Source organism: Cucurbita pepo, chromosome LG09 (assembly GCF_002806865.2).
Source record: "Cucurbita pepo subsp. pepo cultivar mu-cu-16 chromosome LG09, ASM280686v2, whole genome shotgun sequence".
Taxonomy (NCBI): Eukaryota; Viridiplantae; Streptophyta; class Magnoliopsida; order Cucurbitales; family Cucurbitaceae; genus Cucurbita; species Cucurbita pepo.
In genome coordinates, this window is record NC_036646.1 from 8108884 (window position 1) to 8133379 (window position 24496).

General features: G+C 36.8%; 5 protein-coding genes across 6 annotated transcripts; 4 read left to right on the plus strand and 1 right to left on the minus strand.

The window, feature by feature from the left end:
* Positions 1-896, minus strand: LOC111802577 (NDR1/HIN1-like protein 26). The gene has a single exon (XM_023687001.1). The coding sequence runs from the start codon at positions 847-849 to the stop codon at positions 172-174; it is 678 nt and encodes a 225-aa protein (XP_023542769.1). The 5' UTR covers positions 850-896; the 3' UTR covers positions 1-171.
* Positions 897-4717: 3821 nt separating this feature from the next.
* LOC111802598 lies at positions 4718-5972 on the plus strand. Of its 2 annotated transcripts, none has more exons than XM_023687025.1 (4): positions 4718-4804; positions 4885-4971; positions 5224-5519; positions 5598-5972. In XM_023687025.1, the coding sequence occupies exons 2-4, from the start codon at positions 4954-4956 to the stop codon at positions 5677-5679; spliced, it is 396 nt and encodes a 131-aa protein (XP_023542793.1). In that variant the 5' UTR covers positions 4718-4804; positions 4885-4953; the 3' UTR covers positions 5680-5972. The 2 variants fall into 2 exon arrangements, with proteins under 2 accessions (XP_023542793.1, XP_023542794.1); XM_023687026.1 differs by having other exon boundaries at positions 5230-5519.
* A 1039-nt stretch (positions 5973-7011) lies between these two features.
* On the plus strand, positions 7012-10806 carry LOC111802550 (chaperone protein dnaJ 50-like). Its single transcript, XM_023686958.1, has 10 exons — positions 7012-7371; positions 7459-7521; positions 7612-7678; positions 7783-7842; positions 8559-8609; positions 8724-8804; positions 9128-9240; positions 9674-9791; positions 9950-10076; positions 10287-10806. Exons 1-10 carry the CDS (start codon positions 7253-7255, stop codon positions 10388-10390), a joined length of 903 nt encoding a protein of 300 aa, XP_023542726.1. The 5' UTR covers positions 7012-7252; the 3' UTR covers positions 10391-10806.
* A 2096-nt stretch (positions 10807-12902) lies between these two features.
* LOC111802502 (polyubiquitin) lies at positions 12903-14899 on the plus strand. Its single transcript, XM_023686898.1, has 2 exons — positions 12903-13009; positions 13341-14899. The coding sequence occupies exon 2, from the start codon at positions 13341-13343 to the stop codon at positions 14712-14714; it is 1374 nt and encodes a 457-aa protein (XP_023542666.1). The 5' UTR covers positions 12903-13009; the 3' UTR covers positions 14715-14899.
* A 3132-nt stretch (positions 14900-18031) lies between these two features.
* On the plus strand, positions 18032-21321 carry LOC111802595 (CRIB domain-containing protein RIC10-like). Its single transcript, XM_023687022.1, has 5 exons — positions 18032-18377; positions 18682-18855; positions 18940-19037; positions 19141-19267; positions 20888-21321. The coding sequence occupies exons 2-5, from the start codon at positions 18798-18800 to the stop codon at positions 21091-21093; spliced, it is 489 nt and encodes a 162-aa protein (XP_023542790.1). The 5' UTR covers positions 18032-18377; positions 18682-18797; the 3' UTR covers positions 21094-21321.
* The last annotated feature ends 3175 nt before the right edge of the window (positions 21322-24496 follow it).

Genomic DNA, 24496 nt, shown 5'->3' on the forward strand with positions numbered 1-24496 from the left:
AAAATTATTGAACGTTTAAAATTCTCAAACACACCAACCAATAATTAATCCAACAAATTTACAATCCCAAACTCAAATTGAATAATTAAAATTTAAATAAATAAAAATTAAAAATTAAAAAAAAAAAACATTAAAGTGTTAGGTCAATCAATAGTAAATATGTTATGAAAATCAGGTAAAATAAACCGGGCATCTCACATCCCTGGAAGAAGGCAAAATCATCCCATCGGGGCCCACCGACACGTCACAATTAGCATGCATACCGTGGCGCTTACTATCCCACGTGGATATCCTAAACCGGATAGTGGACGTAATCTCCAACCGGAAAGCCACGGTCCCTTTAGACCGGTCATTATTAAACTCCATCCACCGTTCATTATTGATATTCAACGTCGCGCCGCTCAGCACCGCCGCCAACACCTTAGTAGTCTTCGGCGCCTCATAATACGAATCCAGCAACGGCGTCGACCCAATTTTCTGGTCTCTATAATAAACCGAACCGGTAATCGAACCGTAGTAGATCCCAATATTCAAATTCGAATTTCGAGCCGTGACATTGAACGCAATCTGGGCATTCTCGAACCCGGTCTCCAAACCCAAACCGGGAACCGAAAAGTCGTGGATAAAAAACCTGGGCCGGTGGGGTCGTAAACTGAGCCAGAGAATAAACGTAATGATGCCCACGATTAGCAACAAGCTTAAGAAGATGGCGCATATGAGCTTTGACAAGCGGGTGGTGAGGCTCTCCTTGACACGGTGAACGTAGTAGCGCGCTGTGTGGTGGCGCTTGATTGGGCGGTGTTCGGGCGTGTTGGTGTGGTGCACTGGCAATTGGCTGGGGCTATGCATTTTTTAGGATCAAAGGGTGGCAATTGGGTTGATGGGGATGAACAGAATCACTTCTTTGGGGGAGTTTTGGTGATATATATATATATATATATATATATATATATATATATATAAAGGGAATATGAATGTCTTGGTTGGGAGTTTTTGAAGAGGAAAGAAAAGAATAAAAAGGTGGGATTGTTTTGGTTAGTTGAGTGGGAACGAAGAAGCAATCGATTTATTCTCGTGTTTGATTTTGAAAAAAGTTGGTGCTTTAAGACCGAGTTTGTGAGAATTAGAATCTCCGACCTTAAATTTGAGATGTGTGTGTGATGTCCCACATTGGTTGGAGAGGAGAACAAACCACCATTTATAAGGGTGTGGAAACCTTTCTCTAGCAGACCCGTTTTAAAGCCTTGAGGGGGAGCCCAAAGAAAACAATATCCGTTAGCGGTGGATCTGGGCTGTTACAAATCGTATTAGAGCCAAACACTGGACGATGTGCCAGCCTTCTCGCTCTTCTCCGAAGGGGGTAGACACGAGGCGGTGTGCCAGTAAGGACAGTAGGCCCCAAAGGAGGTGGATTTGGGGGTGGTCCCATCACATCGATTGGAGGAATGAGAGAGTGTCAGCGTCCCCGAACGGGGGTGGATTGTGATGTCCCACATTGGTTGGGAGGAGAACAAACCACTCTTTTGGATGTCTGTAACAGCCCAAGTTCACTGTTAGCAACTATTGTCGTCTTTGTACTTTCACTTTTGGGCTTCGGCTCATGGTTTTTAAAGGGCGTTTGCTAAGAGAGGTTTTCACATTCTATAAAAAATGTTTTGTTTTCTTCTTTTAACTGATGTGAGATTTCACAATATCCAAGTTAATTGATGCACCAATTTTTGATATTTTGAGTATATCAAAGATTCGGGATGTATAAAGTGAGATGCGTCACTTTTGTCTCACTTTTTTCGAAGAGAAATAATGCGAGATTTTAGTTTCTAAAGAACCAGCTTTAGTCAATTGCTCGAAGGCAACTATCAATCATAAAAAATGTCATTGTTGTTATTTTGGTCCCTTATTAACGTGGAAAATGTGCTTGCCAAATGTCGGGTATTGAAGATTGCTAGACTCTTACATTGATTAATTAATGAAAAGGTCATAGATATATAATTTAGAGACATTATTTCTATTAGTATGAGTTTATTTTGAGAAAACTAAAAGTAAAATCATGATAAATTATATTCAAAATAAACAATATCATACGATTATGAAGGGTCATTGCTCCTGTTTTCTTTGACCTTCGGTAATTCACTTTTACTATATATTTTGAAAAATAATCTTCCAAATACTTAAAAATATTTATATTTTTTTAGAGTGGTCGGATAATTAATAATAAAAAAATTAATTATAAAATTCAATAAATTCAATAGTTTAATTCTACCAATCTAGTTTCGAGGTAACTCATAGACCAACTCAATCTACAAAAAATTTCATGTATTTGAATCCAACCCAACCCAACCCAACCCAAACCGTTCGAGTTGGGCTGGGTTGATCGAGGTTTCTGAGCCAAGTTCAAAACAGACTCCATTTAAAAAATCAAATGGTTATCAAACATAAACCAGATTTATGAACTAAAATTGAATTTAAACAAACAAAAAGTTCTATAATTATAACTAATAAGATTATGGACGTTGAAGTATATTCAAATGGTTCGCCATAAAGTTAACTTTTGTTGGATGATGGAAGTCCCACATCGACTAATTTAGGGAATGATCATGGGTTTATAAGTGAGGAATGCTAACTCCATTGACATGAGGCCTTTTGGGGAAGCCCAAAGCAAAGTGGACAATATCATACCATTGTGGAGAGTCGTGTTCGTCTAACAATTTTAACAGCTCAAACATTCAATTATTAATGGAAGAATTACTTGAAATCCACGTATTATAATTAATTTCTTGATTCCTAATCCCAAAATCAATTCAATTCACATTATCCAAATGACTCAAAAAGTCAAACCCATAGCAATGATTAACGTTATAAATCTTTAACTTGATAAATTGCTTGAATAATCAATTTAAAGTTAAATGGAAATTAGGGGATACGACGTCGTATAGTCCCAATACAAGAGAAAAAGGCTAATGAATCTCCATGACATGCGGCTTGATTTCCTACGTTCTCATCCATCATGTGCCCTTCCATGACAGCCTTTCAAATTATATGGGAATTCTCTTTAATCCTAGGTGGGTCGGAGAGGGAATGAAACATTTGTTATTAGATGTGTTTTAAAACTGTGAGGTTGACGACGATACGTAACAGATTAAAGCGAACAATATCTGTTAGTGATGGTATTGGACTATTACAAATGGTATCAAAGCCAAACACCGAGTAGTATGGCAATGAAGACGTTGAGCTTCCAAGGTGTGTGGATTGTGAGATCCCACATCGGTTGAAGAGAGAAACGAAATATTTCTCTGCAGTGGCCTCGACTTTTACAGAACTAGATCAACCCAACCAACTCAACTAATTCGTACCTGAGTTGAATTTAACTCAAATAAATGAAAAATTAGTTTGAATTGAGTATGTCATAACCGAACTCAACTCAACCCACAAACACCTCTAAATTTGAGTCGAAAAATATTTCTAACTCCATTCAACTTAATCCATGAACACTCCTAATTTCTTTCTTTTGTTTGTTTGTTTGAGCTTTCCCTTGCCCAAGTCCACCGCTAGCGTCTACTATGGACAGGGTCTAGCCCTACTTCGATTAGTGTCTCGCACTGTCCCCTGATTGACTCTATACCATTTGTAACAGCTCAAGCTCAACGATTTTATATAATAAAATAGGAATATAACTAAACCTCATGTCTAATTAACTAATTTTTTTTTTCTTAATTGTATTGTTCATTAGAATTATTCAAAGTCAAAACCAATTGCCAATTTTGTAATTCAATTGCAATTAAAGCAATCTCTCTTGAGGAAGCCTACCAAATAAAAGTCAAACTCTATTCCAATTGGACATCCAAGGGTTGACCTTTATGATTATAAGATATTATGAAATTATATATATATATATATATATATATATATATATATATATATATATATANGAATTCTTTTAGTCAATATAGAATTCAAGAACTATTCATTATTGAACCATAATATATTATTCAATCATTATTAAATAATATTAATAGAATATTAAATTTATACCAAATAAAATATTGTGTTTTGATGAACCATACAAAACTAATTTAATAAATACTTTTTTAATTCTAATAGTAATTAGCAATTTTTAAATATTTGTGAATAATTAAGTTATTCTTCTAAATAAATAAATAAATATATATATATATATATATATATATATATATATATATATATAATTATTTGGCATTTCTTGTTATAAATAATAAATTTGATTAATTATTGGAGTTATCATCGTAAGATAATCGAGTTTGTTAGATGTAATGACTCGACCTTTTGATGTCATGACGTTTTGATGGGAACGTTTAAGTCTATGACATTTTAATGCGAACGTTTAAATCTAGTAACTTGTAAAGCTCGATTAAAGTAACCCAAAAAAGCTAGTAACTCGTAAAACTCGTTCTATCGTTCTTTTGAAACTAACATTTTTTATTTTATTTTATCGAATAATTGAGTTAAGTCTAAAAATATCTCAACTCGGTTAAACTAAAACTTTTCTATGCACGGATAATATATATACACATGTCATCCACACATGTCTCTTTCTTTTTAATTATATAATTTAATAATGATTTCAAACTTGACAACTTTGTATTAAAAAAATGGGTGCCAATTGGATGCAAGCCATTATTCAACTTAATTGAATAATGATTATTACCAATAATCAATCGTTTAATCTCGTTTGATATTAATTAATCTCTCTTCGTCTATAAATATGAACAAATCAGTTCTCAAATTCGGCAGTTTCTGATAATTTTTCAACCAAATTCTGCAGTTCCAGGTTGGTTACTCTGTTCTTGTTTGATATTCAGCCATTCTTGTTTCTACCCTGAAACTGATACCCTGTTTTGAAATACCCAGCTGCGGAACTCTTCACGAAGAACAGAGCCTCTTTTTCTCGCCCAATTCGTTTTCTTTCCCGAGAAAGTGATGGAAAATTCCAAATTGGTGGGTGTTCTTCAGCTTTGATTTTGATATCTTTCTTCTTTCATTGACTTTGCTCTGTTTTTTGTTCTGTTTTTTGCTCTGTTTTTTCCCTCTGTTTTGCTTTCAATTTCGTGTCAGAATTCTTCTTCTTTCCTGGAAGTTAATCGATTGGAAGAAACGAAAAATCCCCACAAAAATTTCAGTTTTCTTTATAATTTTGATGAAATTTTTCGAATTCTGAAGAGGATTTTGATTCCCTGAAATGAATTAAAGTTGCAGAGTAATCTATCTCGAAAAGGGTCTCAGCGTGGCGGCGATATGATGATTGCTACCAGTTCCGCTCCTATGGCGGAAAAATCAGCGACGGCGGCGGCGGCGGAGGTGGCATTGGTAGTTGGGTCTGCAAAAGACCATCTGGGTGTTCAACAATTTCATCATCAAATCACTATAACCACCGGCACCACGGCGGCGCCGGATGAACATGCTCTGTTTCGAAGAAACAGTTTCAGGAGGTCTTCTTCTTCCTGGTTTTTGGATCCGAAGAAAGTTCTTCTCTTCTTTGCCACTGTGTAAGTTAAAATCTCCTCTTCAATTACAAACCCATGTCGTCCAAATTCAGGCTGTTAATGGTGTTCGTTCTGTTGCAGGTCATGTATAGGAAGTATGGTGCTGATATGCTTCACTCTGGCCATCGGAAAACCCACCGCCGGCGAACTGGAGTTCCATTAACGGCGAGGAAACCAAGAACTGCCATGGCAACACGATGAAAAATGTTTGTACAAAGCGATAGAAATAACGAGAAAGACAAAAGGGCAGCTTCAAAGTAAAGAGGTACATACAGCACTCATATGCGACAGAAGGAAGAAAGTGACTAACAAAAGGAATCTTTCTCGAGCCCCTCGTATCCTTCAACCGATAACTATATTTCAGCTAATCGAGCTTTTTCGTTTCTCCCAAAGGGTATTAAAAAAAAGTTGATATGAACCAAACTATCAACTTCGAACAAAATGTGAATAAAAATGTTGTTTAAATTATGAGAAGATATTCCAATTCCTTTTAGAGCTTTGTTTATTGTCGGATAATTACAAGTTTCTTTGCAATTTTATGTAATTTAGATGACATGTTTAAAATCATTTAAGCTTGACGTGATCGATCTTTTTTGTGAAGTAATTCGAATCTCAAACAAGTGTCCATTCGAGTAATTCATTATAAAAAAAAAATACTCACTCACTGTCTATTACCTACTAGCCATCGATTTCATTGTAGCGTTTGTTGCTCTGGCTAATTGTATTCCACTTCCCAACGAGATTTTAGAAAATAAAGTCGAGCTCGACCAAAATTTATCCCATAAAATAATTCACCTGTTTGATATAAGATTCTAATACTAATTAATATATATATATATATATATATATATATATATATAAGGGTAAAATTGTCATTAAAAGATGCTCTTACATAAGATTCTAATATATGGATAAATCCAACGTATGATATCATGGTCATGATTTTGACCGAAAATGACGATGTCGAGAAATTAAGTATTTTAAAAACGTGTGATAATTCTTAAGCATTTTAAAAACAATTAAGTTGTCTTAGTCGAGAAATTATGTTCGTGTTGTCTTTAGTTCAACAACACGTGAAGACAAGAATTCAAAAATTTGATATTTTGATCGATGATATATGTCTTAATCGGTTGAGTTATACTACAGTTAGCGAATTATGTTCATGTTAACTATTGTTTTTATTTTGTTAGCCAGTGGACGAACCTTCTAAAAAAATAAAATATATTATAATTATTGAATTATGTACATAATTTTTCAGTTCTTCTTTTGTCGATAATATATTTTAATTTATTGAATTATACTCGGGTAAATATATATTTGAATGGTTGATGAATTAAGAGAAATTAAATTAAAAATAAAAAATATTTGATATAATTAAATGAAATTAGTAAATGTTCCAAACCCTAATTTTGGGCATGGTGCGTGGAATGTCTTCTTAGATCCTATTTTCCCCAGCCGTACAAGCGACCAGATATAATAATGACTGGAAAAGTATGCAAATCGGACGGTTCAAAACGATGGGTTCCAATCCAACGGACCTCCCGTTGCGATGAGCAAATTTGCGCCAGCCTTTGTTCCTCGATCTGAAATTTAATGCTTGAATCATCTTCTACCACAGATCAGTTGACATTTTGTTTCTGTAACAGGAAGGTGATTCTGTAATTTTCAACGGAAACTCGACAATTTCAATTGCGCCAAATCCCTAGCTCGAATTCGGAGCTAGACGGCTGGAGATTATGGCGCCACCGGCAACGACACGGTGGCGCGCAATCGTATCAATTATGGTGATTTTGCTGTTGATCTCACCGTCGATGGCCATCTACTGCGACGAAGACGATTGTTACGATCTCCTCGGGTATGTTGGGGGTAATTTTGATTGTTGTTGCGACAATACCTAATTTTGGTTTTTCTAATCAATTCGATTTTCTACTGGTTTTATCAGAGTATCGCAGAGTGCAACGCAATCGGAGATCAAGAAAGCTTACTACAAATTGTCATTGAAACAGTCTGTATTTTATCTTCTTCTATTCCATTTTTTTTCTATTGTGATTCATTGTCACTCCATTTTAATTTCTATTTTTGGTGTTCGATGAAGCCATCCAGATAAGAATCCGGATCCGGAATCGAAGAAGCAATTTGTTAAGATTGCTAATGCTTACGAGGTACAAAAACATCAAGTTTCTCGATGCTGTTTTCTTAGCCATGCATTTGTTGTTACTTATTGTTGTTTAATTCCTCAATATGTGAACTTATCTATGAATTGCAGATTTTGAAAGATGAATCGACGAGAGAGCAATATGATTATGCAATCGCTCATCCAGAAGAGGTAGTCCATTGCCTTTGCTTTATAATATTGGTTTCACTATCAATCTTTTCATATCTTATGAAACTCAATGCCGGTTAAGACCTATTATTACTATACCTTGCCATTGCCATTATAGTTGGTTTTGTGTGTTTTTTTCTCTAGCTTAGGCTTCCACTGGAAGTGGCAGTGCGCTTCTAGTTTGGTTTGTTAAGCTTCTAATGTGATACCTATTTAACTGGTGTGAAGGGATTGAATTGCATTTCCTAGTACAATTCAGTCGCCTGGAGGCTGGTCGAAACAAAAATGTTAAGTTAAACGTTTGCCATTTGAATATTAGGAAGATAATGCTGAAAAAATGAACAAGATTATATAAGAGGATTACAAATAGATTGTTTGATAGTTTTATAAATGAACTGCAGATCTTCTCTTTTAACCTAGATTTATCGAAACAGTCCACTTTTTATGAAAATCATCCCAGAAAGAGACCTAAAATACTGCTAAATTTGCATCAGTGGACTGCCAAAAGTTCTCTCCCTTAGGATGGATGACATCTTTGTTTTGAAAATGTATGTCTTTGGGCTTGCCTTTAACATATGCGGCTGTACCATCTTGCTTTCAATAGAAAATCCGAAACTCAAGCAAAGAACAAATGATAATTGTGTCATTATTTTGCCAATTAGACGATGGATGCTTGCTGCGTTTTAATTGACTAAACTGTGATGTCTTCATTTTTTTAGGTATTTTACAACACAGCTCGGTACTATCATGCGTATTATGGTCATAAGACGGTAAGAATTTTTATACTTGTCTCATTATACATAATATGTGGTTTATAACTAGGTCTATTTATCACTCTTCATTGGTTTTAGTATTGATTTATTGATTTTCTCCTCTCATTTTAGGATGCCCGTGCTGTGCTGGTTGGCCTTCTCCTGATTGTATCTGGATTTCAGTATTTGAATCAGTGGACAAGATATCATCAGGTACTAGTACCTCTTAAGTTATTTGACCTTGAAAAAGTATGATGATAGGTTAAATTGTTTGATGGATGGTCTGATTAAAATTTTCATAAGACGTGAATTTTAGGTGCTGATATCATTCCTGGTTTTGTCTGAAAAATGAAGCCTTTGCTATTGATTCTAGTCCTGGCTGTTCTATATTTGAGTCATATGATGAGGGCAGTTTTGTCCATTTTTTTTTTCAACGTAATTTCGTGAACTTTGTATATTAAGATTCACTTTTCGTTATCCAAATCTGCAGATAGATGTAGATTTCTTTCTACTGAATCATTTACTTCATGCTATAGGCTATTGACATGGTCAAGAAAACCCCTGCTTACAAAAATAAATTACGGGCTCTTGAACTTGAACGAAGTGGAGGAGCAACAAACAAGAAGAAAGGTCACAAGCAGTTGGATAAGTAAGGAGTTGTTGGTTAATTACTAGAATTATTGTTCTTCTGTTCAGATTTCCCAGTCCTTTTATTACGCATAAATTTCTGGTTAAATTACAAAACTAGTCCTTGAACTTTGAGGCTCGTGTCTAGTAGATCCATTAATTTTACAAATTTTGAATTTGTCAAGCATTTATTAGACACAAAATTGAAGGTTTAGAGACTATTAGACACATAATTGAAAGTTTACTAACATATTAGACACTTTTAAATGTTTAGGGACCAAACACATACAATTCTCAAATCTCAGCGACTAAACTTGTAATATAACCTAAATTTATTTTCACTTATTCTGAATTCTTTTGATCTGTTATTAACTGTTTATTGCCTGTGTTTTTACATTTTCTCATATTGGATTCTCAATCTAACATATCTTTATTTTATCTTTTGTCTGTGTCAGAAAAGTGGATGAAGATCTTGGCAAAGAACTGGAATTGCAAATCAAAGGAGCAGAGAAACCATCTGTATGGGAAATACTTGCGATTCGTTTCATTCTTCTACCTTACACCATTGGCAAGGTTAGGTTTTGTGCTTGCAAGTTTTGGAAATTTTTAAGGAAACCTTTTTGTGCTTACCGAGCGGGGCTTTATCCATTTATCTCATATACCGAGCGGGGCTTTATCCATTTAGCTCATATACCGAGCGGGGATTAACTTTTTTTTTTTCCTTGATCCAGTTATCATTATGGACTGGTTGTTGGTTTTGGAGATACAAGGTTAAAAAAATACCTTACTCTTGGGAAGATGCGGCTTACCTGACGCAAAGATCACTTAGAGTCCCTATTGATGCCTGGAAAAACATCGGTGAGCAATGAACTCTTTAATTGCCCCATTGTTCGTTTCCTTCACCCTTCACTGCTCAATCCCTTTGTTACGCATAAACATCTATGAAGTTCCACATTAACGATGATAGAATTCCCATATTTGTTCAAAGGAATGATTAGCCATTTTGTTTCTTGCTCTCTCAACCTTCCAGAATGCCTAATCTACTCTTGCTTGAATTCTGTAAATCAGATGAATCAACAAAAGAAGACCTCATCCGGCGATGTCTATGGAAGAAATCCAACTTGGAGAGCTACATGTCGGAAATTCGAAAAGAATCGAAACGCCGGAGATAGGTCTATAAGGATTGCCCCACAACCCTGCAACATTTTTTTTGGTAAAACTCAATTCAACCAAAAGAGTTCATTCACCTTGTTTTACCATGCATGCTAGAAAACTAGTTAGATTTTACAGCAAACCATACCATAGCGATCAAATTACTACTGCCTTATAAGCTGATGAGACCATTTAACACCAGTTGAGCCTCCTCACTGTGATTGTCTCTGAAAAATACAAAATTTTGGATTGACCCCTGCGCAAATACTTTCTTTAGGTGGTGGTTACACGAGGTAATTTCATTATGGATCAATTGTATGTCTCTGGAGGAACCACCTTTTGTTTTGAAGTTACTACTCTGCATTGAAAGTTCTGTATGCATTTTCTTATTTTATGAGCTGAACATCCACGGCTGATAATTTATTTTCCTTCTTAACATCCCCTCTGAGATTAGTTCGACGTCGAATAATATATTTTCAATGATAGTTAAATATGAAGATTTGTATCTCTGACCCTTACCTGAGAATATTAGGTGTTAAGCAGTCGAACTGTGTTTAGAACGAACTGTGTTTAGAACGAACTGTGTTTAGAACGACGTTTGACTTTCAATAGTAAACCATGACAAGAATGAAGTTACTCTGCATGAACGACGTTTGACTTTGAATAGTAAACCATGACAAGAATGAAATTATTATGCATGGAAATTATTGTTTTTTTTTTCTAGGGTTTGGCTTGCCTCTAGTTCAACCCTTTAATTTTCATATCATATTTAATAGAAAAAAGATGACATGTAAAAATGGATTTTTTTTTTTTTTTTTTTTTTTTTTTTTTTTTTTTTTTTTTTTTTTNATCTCATTTGATGAAATTGAAAGTTTAAAGGGAAAGTTATAGTTATAAAAATTATTTTTACCCTAAAAAGTATCTTTTAGAAAAAAAATTCACAACTAAAATAAATAATTTGTGTATTTATAGATTAAAAGATATAAATATAAAAATATAGAGTACAAATAATTAGGAAAATCTTATTATGTATATATATATACGATCACTTTCGTTGTATTATAAATAATTAGGAAATTTAACTAAATAATAATTTATTTAATTAAAAAGTTAATGAACTCGACTAAAATAATTTTTTTTAAAAAAAGTCAAAAGATTCCCACATTATTAGAAAATAAAAATAAACATAACTGAGGCATGCCAAGAAAAAAAAAAATTGAAAATATAAATACTAAATTAAAATATATCAAATTGAGTAGTTGAACTTAAAAGAAAAAGTAAAATAAAGTTGTATGGAATAAAATAAAAATCTGTCTAAATTTATAATTTAACAAACAAATAAATTAGGGAAAAGTCTAAATACATTGTACAATAATAAATGATAATATTGCGACGTGTCCGAAATCCAAGTTTGTTCACCCACAAACGGCGCTCATGTGTGCATGTTCAATCATCTACAACTCTAGTCGACTTCCCACTATAGTAGTTTAAGCCATTTGATTCGACCTTGCATCTACTCTAGGCCAAGGTTTCTTATGTGCAACGTTACATTTCGGTTATCATCTTAGTTCCCAACAACATAACTCATGCATCAGGATGCCATTCCATGTCTTAGGACAAGTCAACCATCTTGACTTGCTTGAACATGTCTATCAAGATCAATCTATGTGTCACTCATCTCATTGTGACATCCTAAACATCCATTCATCATGTCATTCATACCTATCAGGGTCATCCAACACTATTTTTGATAGACCCATTTCAAAGAAAGTTGTCCGAGACACTCGTCCACACCGCGACACACATATGTGCCACAAGATAGCCCGCTTAGGCTACATGGCCCAGGAGGAGAAGAGAGCTAACACCATGCCTCTCCTATAATACATTTTGAGCCATTTCTAATCTTTCTGGAGTAGACGTTATTTTGACAAGTAGTCATATTGTAGCATTGAGCGTTGTCGGATATCCAATTGACACAAATTTTGGTGAGTTTCATCTTTTATATAAATGAACTTAACTCTAGAGCCGTATCCCGAAAACTCATATAGAAATTCTGACTTCTAAGGTTATGACCCAGGGATCTACTCGACCCTCTTCGAGATTGTCTTCGACGCTCGTGGTTCTCTCCAACCTTCCTAATTTTTCAATTTGACTTTAATGTATACCCTTGGTATATTAGATGATGCATCGTCCTCTTTTCGTATCATAACGCGTATTGGCCCGGGAAACATAATTTAAAAGTCTCCCCAAGCCTATCTTTGAGTGTGGGGTCACAGCCCATCTAGAGAAAGAAGAATAGTAGATTCAACTCAAAGACGCGCAAAACGTCTAGAATTTTCTTGAGAACCACTAGAACCTAACTCCGTTATAACGACGTTAGTTGTTGTTTTGCGTGCTATTATTGAGTCGGCTTATTGCTTTGAATTTTGGTCCACAGATTCCATTTCTGCCTTCGCCTGCAAGTAACGGCGATTGACAGATAATAAATGCTTACGTGGCGGAAATGTGTGGATAATTCATCGCCTGCCATGACCTAATTCTCCTTACAATTTCCTATAAATTCACCCCTTCCGCCCTGGGTTTCTCCGCAATTGAATCTCTCTTCTTTCATCGACCAATCTACAGCGAATTCTTCCAAGGTATTTTTCTGCTTTCTTTTCTTTTTCGCTTTGATTCTGTTCATCTGTTTCGAGAGTTCTGGATCGGTGTTGTTTTTTTCCCCTTTTGTTGTGGAAATTTTTGAATCGTTTATTCTTCTCGGAGATCTGATGCTTTGTGGTTGGATCCGCTTGGATCGTTTGAAGTTTTATGATATGTATTCGGATTGTAGTGTGTTTTGTGAGAGATTGGCTTGAAACATTGGGATTTTACTGATTTTATCGAAGTGAAATTTAGAATTTAGGTTTTTGACTTGTTCGTGTTATCGTTTTGATAGAAATTGTCCTGATTTTTGTGTTTCCTTCTGTATAGATGCAAATTTTCGTCAAGACACTCACAGGCAAGACCATCACCCTTGAGGTGGAGTCTTCCGATACCATCGACAACGTTAAGGCCAAGATCCAGGATAAGGAAGGTATCCCTCCGGATCAGCAACGTTTGATCTTCGCCGGGAAACAACTTGAGGATGGCCGAACTCTTGCCGACTACAACATCCAGAAGGAGTCTACTCTTCACCTGGTGCTTCGGCTCCGTGGTGGCATGCAAATCTTCGTCAAGACCCTTACAGGAAAGACAATCACCCTTGAGGTGGAGTCTTCCGACACCATCGACAACGTGAAGGCCAAGATTCAGGACAAGGAGGGAATCCCTCCGGACCAGCAACGTTTGATCTTCGCCGGGAAACAACTTGAGGACGGCCGAACTCTTGCCGACTACAACATCCAGAAGGAATCAACTCTCCACCTTGTGCTTCGGCTCCGTGGTGGCATGCAAATCTTCGTCAAGACCCTTACAGGAAAGACCATCACCCTCGAGGTGGAGTCTTCCGACACTATCGATAACGTTAAGGCCAAGATCCAGGATAAGGAAGGTATTCCTCCAGACCAGCAGAGGTTGATTTTCGCTGGAAAGCAGTTGGAAGATGGGCGAACCCTTGCTGACTACAACATCCAGAAGGAATCCACTCTTCATCTTGTCCTCCGTCTCCGTGGTGGAATGCAGATTTTTGTCAAAACTCTCACCGGTAAGACCATCACTCTGGAGGTTGAGTCTTCAGACACCATCGACAACGTGAAGGCCAAGATTCAGGACAAGGAAGGTATCCCCCCAGATCAGCAGAGGCTGATCTTCGCTGGGAAACAATTGGAGGATGGCCGAACTCTTGCTGACTACAACATTCAGAAGGAGTCGACTCTCCATCTTGTCCTGCGTCTACGTGGTGGTATGCAGATCTTCGTGAAGACTTTGACTGGGAAGACCATCACCCTGGAGGTCGAGAGCTCTGATACCATTGACAACGTGAAGGCCAAAATCCAAGACAAGGAGGGCATCCCCCCAGACCAGCAGAGGTTGATTTTTGCTGGAAAACAACTCGAGGATGGAAGGACTCTGGCTGATTACAACATCCAGAAGGAGTCAACCCTTCACCTTGTCCTTCGTTTGAGGGGAGGTATGCAGATCTTCGTTAAGACCCTCACCGGGAAGACCATCACTTTGGAGGTGGAGAGCTCCGACACAATTGACAATGTGAAGGCGAAAATCCAGGACAAGGAGGGAATTCCTCCAGACCAGCAGAGGTTGATCTTTGCTGGTAAGCAGCTGGAGGATGGCAGGACACTGGCTGATTACAACATCCAGAAGGAGTCTACCCTTCACCTTGTCCTTCGTCTCCGTGGTGGCTTCTAAATTGTTCTTCTGAAGATGGATAAATCAGCATGCGGGGTGGGGTGGCCTTGTTGCGGCCATTTGTTATTTTCTTCTGTTCTCTACTTCTGGTGTTATGTTTTTAAATGCTCCCTGAGGGTTACAGTATGGGGAGAATATTAATATAAGATGTCATATTTCAAATAAAAATTTCGTTTCTTGTTTAAGAATCGTGTCCAGACTTCTCTTATCCAGATTCTCCTGGTTGTTTGTCATTGGGGATGATGATGACTAAACATGGTTGAAGCTTTGTCCTTTCTGGATAATTCTTAATTCATGATGGGACGAACACAATCCCCTGGTCGTCCAGAGAATTGAATAGCTAAGGAACTCTTTAGTGGAGTCGAATCAGATCTGAATCAGATATGGCTGCCCTCTCCTTTTCCCCCAAGAACCCGAAATCTAGTTCATCTCCCCCAGGTCCATCCCCGTTCCCTGTGCCTATCTCCAAAAGTCCTCCAGTCTTGGCTACAGCTTAAATTATCATCAGTGCTAGCCATTTTGATCATATCTGCAAAAAGTTGATTTCGGCGGCCATGAGTGCATCTGTTAAAACAAGAATGTGTATTGGGGAAACTCACTTCATCTCCATCTTGGGAAAGTGGGAAGATTTATGGGGTTTCTAGGATACCTAACTTAGAAGACATAATTGAAGACAACATATTATTAGTTTAACGGTGAATTGGAAAGGCTTTCATATTTCTTGTGAGAGGCTTTCATATTTCTTGTGAGATCCCATTTTAGTCAACTCTCTCTAACCAATACAACTTCTCCTTAACCAATTCATTTTAAAATGTGAGACCGACGACAATAACTGTTCAAGCAGCAGCAATGGTGGTATGCAGGTAGGAAGGAACTCTATTATCTTTGACTCTGAGTTTCAACTATTAAGTGCTTTATCTGCTACTCAATCACGGAATCGATTCTGTCTAAGTGGAAAGAAAAAGAAGAGGAAGTTAGTGAGCCCACACCCTCCTTTTATCAAAGTCTTCTGGTTAAAAGTTAAAAGCTTATTTCACTTGCAATTTCAAGCTAACATGTTAAAAACGGGTTGCCACTGTTTGTCCATTGAACTTTGGTTGCTCTGAGTAAACAGTTATTTGACGATAATGCCCAAAAGAAGATCATTGCATAAGGAGGCAGAAGCTAAGCCGACATGGGTATCAATGGAATTCAGAGGAAGCAACTCAGCTGAGTAAAAACCAAAGCATAGGGAACAGAGAGGGTGCAGCCAGGCTGCCACCCATTGGGGGTGCTCTGCATCTCTTTTTCACTTCCTTTTTGGATTTTAGTAATGTTTACCTTGTTCCTTTTGTTCTCTTTGACAGATCAAAGCTGTTCAAGAATTTGAGGAAGATTTTGCGCCATTGATAATCGACCCGTATTCATCTCGACTATAATATTTGTGTATTGATCATTCAAAATGAATTTGAAGTATGCTATTAATGGTTGTATTGAATTAGGTATATGAAGTCAAAGTGGTTTATTTGGCGGAAGCAAAGAATAAATTGCAGACATGAAATGGTTGGAAAGGTGATGGTGTTTATTTTCATACTCTTTTTACTGTCGCCTTTATTCCTCTCTTTGCGTACAGATACAGCGGCTTCGATTTTCCCTATTTCGTCGCTGACCCTTCTTCTCTATTCATTTGTGAAGCGGATGCGATAGGGCATGCCACTGCCTCACTCCTCCATGCACTGATAGCACTCAGCGTTAGCTTACACAAGTAGATAAAGAGATGGAAGAAGATGAGAGGCTGATATAGGAACACGTTTGTGGAACATTATCACCAGATCGAGGATAGTTGGGAGGAAGTTTCACATTGACTAATTAAGTATGGTATGTTTTTTAGAAAAATCAAAAGTAAGATCACGAGGGCTTATGCTGAAAGTGGACAGTTATTATATCATTAGGAGAATCGTGGTCTTTAACAATAATAGATGAGCCTCTATTTCTTGTTTGTACCGACTTGTCTATTCACTTTCGAGGGCCAACAAATCCTAGTCCTTGATCACATCTTTGCAAAGTCTCAACAATTGCCATTTCAACGTTGCTGACGATATGTCAGGAATGTCGATATGCACTCTCCACTGTCTTTAGTTCCATCTTTACCTTCATCACCGCATCCTTGAGTTGCCCCGACAAAGAACAACTCTCTAAGTTAGAGGTATTAAAAAAAAAAAATATATTAGTTGAGTTATAAATTTATTTGAGATAGTTAAATCTAAATAAATGATTTTTTTTTGAATTGATTAGTTCATAGTTCTCCTTACAAAAGTTGAATTGAACCAAATCAGTCTGAACAATTGAGTTGGATCTAAAAGGAATATCTCAACCGAATCGATTCAATACACGAACACTCCTAATAAAAATATAGTCATTGATTTTAATCTCGTTTTATTATGTTTGAGCTTGGGACATTAGTCGATTTGCATGAACCAATCTTTCGCATTAAAGAGCCTCACAAATGGTTAAAAAGGATAGTTGTTTGAGAGGTAGAGATCATGTTGTTTAAGTTCAACAACCATAAGAGTGCAAGATCAATTTGAGATATTAATTGATTTCTTACCTACAAAACTAGCTCACCACAGCGGATACTATTCCTTTTAACATGTTAGGTGTTGCTGTCATTCTTAAGGTTTTAAAACGCGTCTATGTCCATCGCTGACCGATACTATCCATTTTAACCTGTTAGGTATTGTCGTCATCCTCATGGTTTTAAAATGCGTATACTAGGAAGAGGTTTTGGTGGCCTAGCATCCTCGCTAGCACACCATTCGATAACCTGACTCTGATATCACTTGCAACAGCCCAAACCCGTTAGAAGATATTGTCCACCTTGACCCGTTAAATATCGCCGTCAGCCTCATAGTTTTAAAACGCATCTATTATAGAGAAGTTTCCACACTCTCATAAAAAATGCTTCGTTCTCTTCACCAACTATAATGGGATCTCACACTCTATTCCTTACTCGATATTAAATAACATGTGATTCTAGACGTACAAAAATTTAGAATTAAGATTGAAAATAGAAAAGAAAGTGCATGAGAGGAAATGGGTTTGTTTGAAATCAAGAGAGCATTGTGTTGAAGCAAAGGCCAAGACGTTCCTCCAACTACCATCACCTAAATCTAAGCATTAAAAGCAGCTCTGAACCAATTTCACTTCACCAAAACTCATAACCCCACAAAATAAAATTAAAAAAAATTTGATTTTTATAAATTTACAATAAATAAATACGATTCTCTACAATAGTATGATAATGCGATATGGTTCGATCTTGACCTTCCACCCAATTTTATTGGTATTTTGTGTAGGCTTGGTTCCTTGTCCTGTCTTTCAATTACCCTTCATTTTGGAAGCCTTTTCATTCTCAATTTACCCTCTCTCCACCGTCGTCTCTCACTACAATCAATCTGTTCCTCACTCTTTTGGATTTTAATCATTTCTTTTCATTGCTCCCTTTGTTCTTAGCTGTTTTTCCTTAATGGGTTTTCACTTTTAACCTTTTTGAACCCCCAAATGAATGCTTTGGATCGTTCATCATCCATTTGAAGGAATCGAATCCAAGTGCAGAAGCAGAGGAAGAACAGATTGCTGAATCCAACCCCCCCTTCTTTCTGCCATTTTAAGCACCGTCTTTAGGTATCGTATCCTTTAAATTTGGCTTTTACTCGCTTCTCTGTTTAGTTTTCTATGTTTGTTTGAACTTTGTATGAACATAAAGTAATATGGGTTTTGATCTTCGAACCCTTTATTGCATCTGTAGATCATGTTTTCGTCATTATTAGATACCATTCTTCATCCACCGGAAAAAGAGGGGGAAAAAGTTGGTTCTAAATCACATGCAATCAGCCTTCTCTGATACTCTAAGCATTGTTTGATCTTAATATGCATAAAAAATACACGCAATGCTTGTCTGTGCTGAGAATGCCTACTTTTCTGGCAGGATTCAGAGGAAAAAACCATTAATTCCCAACTTATTGGGAGGTTTTTTTGTTTGTCGATTCCCAATCTTATTGTTTGAAGGGGTTGGTTGTCTCAGCTGTTCTTGATTTTGAAACCATGTCAAACAAATTGAAAGGGATCTACAAGAGTTTCAAGTACATTTCCCAAATCTTCGGTAATGCTTCTATTTCTTGTCTCTTAACTTTTCATTTGGTTCTTGATTTTTGGGACTGATGTGAAAACGTTGGGACTGTGTTAGTGATGAAAGAGCGAGAGATGGAGATTGGATACCCAACGGATGTGAAGCATGTAGCACATATTGGATGGGATGGCCCTTCAGCCACAGCTCCCAGTTGGGTATGGTCCATTTTTTTTCACTTTCTATTCAGTTTTGGAGTGATTCTTGCTTCTTTTCACAATTTTATCATCTGGGTTTCTAAAATTTTCCCTACTTTGTTAGATGAATGAGTTCAAATCAGCACCGGAGCATTTCTCGGCGGCGGCCGCGGCGGCGTTCGGCGATATCAGTGATAGAAGAGATTCAAGTTCTACTGCTGTAACAGCTCCTACAACATGGTCTTCTATTGGTACTTTTTGCTACCCTCCATTCTAGCTTCTTGTTTTTCTTAATAGGATTACTTCTTTTTGCAATAAGAACAACAAATTCAGGATTAGAAATGGAACTTTGAACATGTGGTGGACGAGTGAAAACAACAGGGGCTTCTCACGGGTTAACCTCTATGATATGAACAGATTTAGAAGATTCTTTACCTCAATAGAGAGGTTTTGGCTTTTATGTCACGAGACCACTACTCCTTAGAAAGGAACAAAGTTGTTATATTTTATTATACGTGTGGTCCATCACCAGATTGATTGTTTATATTGAAAGCCATTCGAAAAATAAGATGTCATCGATCTGTTCTATAGAAAATGGTTGAATTCACTTAAACCATGATGATATACCAATTTACTCGTTGATTTTATTCGGTTAAGCTCGAAATCGTAGTCTAAATCTGATGTTAGCGGCCTACTGCATCAGAAAATGTTTGGTTCTGGTTGAGATGGCAGTATTATGTTTGACTTTGTACATTTGATTTTCTACGTTTGTTAGGCGTCGTTCGCGTAGTTCTTGGATTTTTGTTGAATGATTGAACTAAATGCTAAATTTCGATAGTTTGTCATCCCAGTTCTGAGTAGTCTTTGTGACTTACTGGATTGTGAAATCTCATATTGGTTGTAGAGGAGAATGAAACATTCCTTATAAGGGTGTGGAAACCTCTCTCTAGTAGATGTGTTTTAAAACTGTAAGGCTGGCTGTGATACGTAACGGGCCAAAGCGGACAATATCAACTAGCGGTGGGTTTGGGCTGTTACAAATGGTATCAGAGCCAGACATCGGGTAGTGTGCCAGCAAGGACGCTGGCCCCCAAGGGGGGTGGATTGTGAGATCCCACATTGGTTGGGGAGGGGAACCAAGTATTCCTTAAAAGGGNTGCGTTTTAAAATCACGAGGCTGACGGCNTAACGGGCCAAAGTGGACAATATCTAATAGCGGTGGGCTTGAGCTGTTACAAATGATGTTAGAGCTAGACACCACCAGCAGGCGGTGTGCTAGTGTCCTCGCTGACCCCAATTGGGGTGGATTGTTAGATCTCACATTGGTTGGAGAGAGGAACGAAATTTTCCTTATAAGGGTGTGGAAACCTCTCCCTAGTAGACGCGTTTTAAAACCGTGAGGTGGACGGGCCAAAGCGGACAATATCTACTAGCGGTGGGCTTGAGCTGTTACAAATGGTATCAGAACCAGATATTAGACGGTATGTCAGCGAGGACGCTGGCCCCCAAGGGGGGTACATTGGTTGGAGAGGGGAACGAAGCATTCCTTATAAGGGTGTGAAAACCTCTTCCTAGTAGACGCGTTTTAAAACTGTGAGGCTGACGGCGATACGTAACGGGCCAAAGCGGACATATCTACTAGGTGAGCTTGGACTGTTACAGTTACTCAGACTTTTGTTTTTTTGTAACTTTTTTTCTTCTTTTTTCGGGTCTCCTGGCTCGATGTTGATAGGTAGTTTATAGCTTTCTGTGAACAATTGATGGTAGTTGCACATGGTCTGTGATTGTTTGATTGCTGTGGTGTGTCTACATCTTCTTCTGGACATCATTGCTTATCAAGGATTCTTAAACTCTTGTGTATCTGCTAACAGATTTTGATCAAGCAATGTTACGCCAACAATCATCGGACTTCTTCGGCGAACTTCCACGTTCCGAACCCAACCTTACAACAAAACCAAAGAAAAAAAGCAGAAACTTCTCTCCAAAATCATCGTCGTCCTCAAAATCATCACGAGCATCAAAGACGAAGCCATCGTCCTTCGGTGAAATCAAGATGATACCAACTTTACGAGCTTAGAACTGCCATCATAACTCTCATACTCGTGCAAAGGAATAGAACAACGAGTCTATATGTGTAGAGAAAAAATTGTGATAGCAGTATCTTTTTTATCATATCAGGAGTGGTGTAATTTTTTTCGACTCGAGTGTAAATCAGCTACTTTTCGCCCCGCGAAGGAAATCTCGATGTATAAAAAGAATGATCTTGATGAAATATCTATGTTGGGTAAAAAAGGCAAGCTGAAAATGGAGGTATTCGTCTATTGATACATCATAGATTATCTACAAACGTTTTAATGTTATTTTAGAGAGTTCATGAGTATTTTTGAAATTTTAAAAAACGTTTAAAGGTATTAATGAAACTTTTGAGACGTAAAACACATTGTCGAGATTTAAATCCCAAATCCGACCTTTATGAACTCACAAATGGATCAAATACAACCCAAAGTTTGTGTGGGCTTAAAAGAATGAGAGTGTTATACAAATTGGGGTAGGTGGGCTTACAATTTGAACGCCAAAGCTGCGGATTGTAATTGAAAGAGCGTTTTGTAGGCACTGTCTTCTCTTCTTCTCTTAACATCTTTCTCTTCATCTCAGTTTGGAGAGGATGGTAACCAGCTTCTGCACCGGGGTTGGCGCTTCTTCTGCTCACATCTGGACCACGTTATCGGCCATTGGCTCCGACGACGTTCGAGTCATGGCTCGAAAGAGTCTCGATGACCCAGGCAGCCCCTCCCTGGTATGTTAATCTCCTTAACAATAAGGTTAAATATATGTTAGTAAAAATGTTCATTTGCTTTCTTCTAAGCTATGACCCCCACACGTTAAGAGCCAAGATTGAGAAGTGTTATGATGTGACTGAGGAAGACGGTGAACGAGATGTCATGTTGCATTATGATGAAGAGTTTTCTAATACACAACCCTAAATGATGTTATTGATGATAAATGTATGAAGACTTATGCATGCATGTTACCTAGGTAACACGTGAAGGATGTATGGGGTTGTGTTACATGAATGATTTAAGATGAAAATTATAGGGACCTCATGCATATTGTATATTCATTTACATCGGGTTACTTCCTATTTTATGATGATGAGTATGATGCATGCACTGTGATGATGATGATCATCATCATGCCTTGCATGATATTTGAGGGTTTGTTGTACCTTTAGACGTCCAACTAAAGCCAACTAGCTCGATTATGATTGCAAACTTCCTGGTGGGCTCATGCTCGCACGTGTGAGTCGTGTGTAGGAAAGTACTACACATTCAATTTTTTCGGACTGGTGGCCAACTCTGTGATGGTTTTAAATGATAGGTCACTAATCATGATTCCATGTGTTTGCATACTCTGACTCCAATAGTATGATCATTTATTGAGTATTTTTTAAAGTACTAAAACAATGTGCTACTTTTATATTCCAAGTAAAGGCAAGACAATCAAGTACGGTTCAAGCAACATCACGACTAAAAATTAAGGCACATGCATAGTGCAGTTGTATTTAATTTAGTAGATCATAGATTAGCATAGGGCATTACTATTCTTGTCATTACTTATATTTATTTTTAATATTGTACTGTTGTAAGACGTTTTCTTAAACATTTAAGTCCATGACATTGTTTTATGAAGACATTTTAATGAATATTTTCGCATAAGAAGTTACGTCATGCAAACGGTAGCAACTTTAGGTTAGTAGAAAACTAGGGCCGTTATATATACCAACAAGTTGCACCTTCCATTTCAGTGGCTCAATCATAGGAACTCCATAGTTAAACATGTTTTGTTTTGAGCAATTCTATGTTAGGTGATTTCTTGGAAATTTTCCTAGGATGCATGTGAGTGAGGACAAAACATGTTGGAAGAACTAATTTTGGTTTGTGGGGTTAGTCTTCACTCTTAGAATCGAGTAGTAAGCAATATGACCATGTCGCAGGGGATGCAGACAAATACCAGGTCCATTAGGTGTTGAATTCAGATTCTGAATACTGGATCCATCAGGAGAATGAGAGAAGTAATACAAATCAAATTACCATTTATCTTTAATTCATCGAGCTATCAATCATATTATAGTGCCGCCTTCAAATAACATAGTGTTGAGATGATAGGACCAAACCTCTATTTGTTGCGTATCTCATATGTTTTTCTTTCTTTCGCATTAAGATCAATCAATTCAGCTGCCACTTTCGCTCTATATAAATAACATATAGTCTCCCAGAACTATTAAGATATAATATTTGTGTTGGATCGGTATGACAACCCTAGAGGGGGGGTGAATAGGGTTTTAACGATAAAAGTGTTTAAACGTGATTAATTTTTCTAATGATGAAACTTTTTACAAATAAGTAGAAGATGATAATTACTATAACAAAGTAATTCAAGTCAAAACAATAATCAAGTAGAACATGCAATAAATCACAATAATAATTTTGAAATTAAATAGAAAAGAGTTAGAGAAAATGACACCGTAGTTTTATAGTGGTTCGGTCAAACTCGACCTACTCCACTCCCCAAGCGCCTCTTGGGAATTTGAATAAAGAACTTTCTCGACTCTTTCCACGGATCTGAGCCAAACCGCTACACCGCTCTTTTTACGAGTTCAAGAGCAAACTCAATCCTTTCCACGGCGCAGGATCAAACCGATACAAGTATTTGAGTTTGATAATAACACACCACAACTCTCTCAAAGAGTAGATTTACAATTTGGGATACTCACAACTATTTCCTCACAATACAATAATAATCCCTCTCAAGAATAAGATGAAAAGAAATAAACTTGTAAGCTTGGAGAGAGCAACAAACAATGGAGACTTTGAACAAATGAGGATTGAAGAATGTATGTAAGTTGTGTATTTTAAAATGTGGGGAAGATGAGTTTATATAGAGGAGAAAAGTGGCAAAATGTAGGATTGAATATTGACCATTGGATTGTGTTAGGAATAATGGAAGGTGGAGATTAAAAGTAAATAAATAAGAAAATTTTCTAAATTCATTTATTTCAAAATTTTAATATAATAGTAATATAATATAATAATAATAAAAAGTTATGTGAGTAACGGTCAAATGAAATTCAAAATTTATTATAAATATAATAATATAATAATAATAAAAATTGTTGTGAGTAACGGTTAGATTCAAATTTATATTTTGTAAAAATAACTTTATTTAAAAATATAGTAATAAGAAAAACTCCACCATTTGTTACTCTCCCAAAATCATAAATGTCATACTTTGATATATTTTGATTTGCCCATCATTTTGATTTTGCTGCCACATCATCACGTCGGGTATGTTGTCTCGACTGTACTTTCTTCGTTTTAGCTCTAATTTGAGTAATTGAAAAGTCGTTAAAATTGTTATTCCCGACCTTATACTGTGGACAGTTCAAAATACTGAAAATAATTAATAATTAAAAAGTAGGT

Excerpts from the sequence above, each read along its gene's own strand:
- LOC111802577 (XM_023687001.1), bottom strand. The coding sequence starts at position 849 with ATGCATAGCCCCAGCCAATTGCCAGTGCACCACACCAACACGCCCGAA.
- LOC111802598 (XM_023687025.1), top strand. Across the intron at positions 5,520-5,597 it reads CTTCTCTTCTTTGCCACTGT|GTCATGTATAGGAAGTATGG; the intron begins GTAAGTTAAAAT and ends GTTCTGTTGCAG.
- LOC111802550 (XM_023686958.1), top strand. The coding sequence starts at position 7,253 with ATGGCGCCACCGGCAACGACACGGTGGCGCGCAATCGTATCAATTATG. Across the intron at positions 7,372-7,458 it reads GATTGTTACGATCTCCTCGG|AGTATCGCAGAGTGCAACGC; the intron begins GTATGTTGGGGG and ends TGGTTTTATCAG. Across the intron at positions 8,610-8,723 it reads CGTATTATGGTCATAAGACG|GATGCCCGTGCTGTGCTGGT; the intron begins GTAAGAATTTTT and ends CTCTCATTTTAG.
- LOC111802502 (XM_023686898.1), top strand. The coding sequence starts at position 13,341 with ATGCAAATTTTCGTCAAGACACTCACAGGCAAGACCATCACCCTTGAG.
- LOC111802595 (XM_023687022.1), top strand. The coding sequence starts at position 18,798 with ATGTCAAACAAATTGAAAGGGATCTACAAGAGTTTCAAGTACATTTCC. Across the intron at positions 18,856-18,939 it reads GTACATTTCCCAAATCTTCG|TGATGAAAGAGCGAGAGATG; the intron begins GTAATGCTTCTA and ends GGACTGTGTTAG. Across the intron at positions 19,268-20,887 it reads TACAACATGGTCTTCTATTG|ATTTTGATCAAGCAATGTTA; the intron begins GTACTTTTTGCT and ends ATCTGCTAACAG.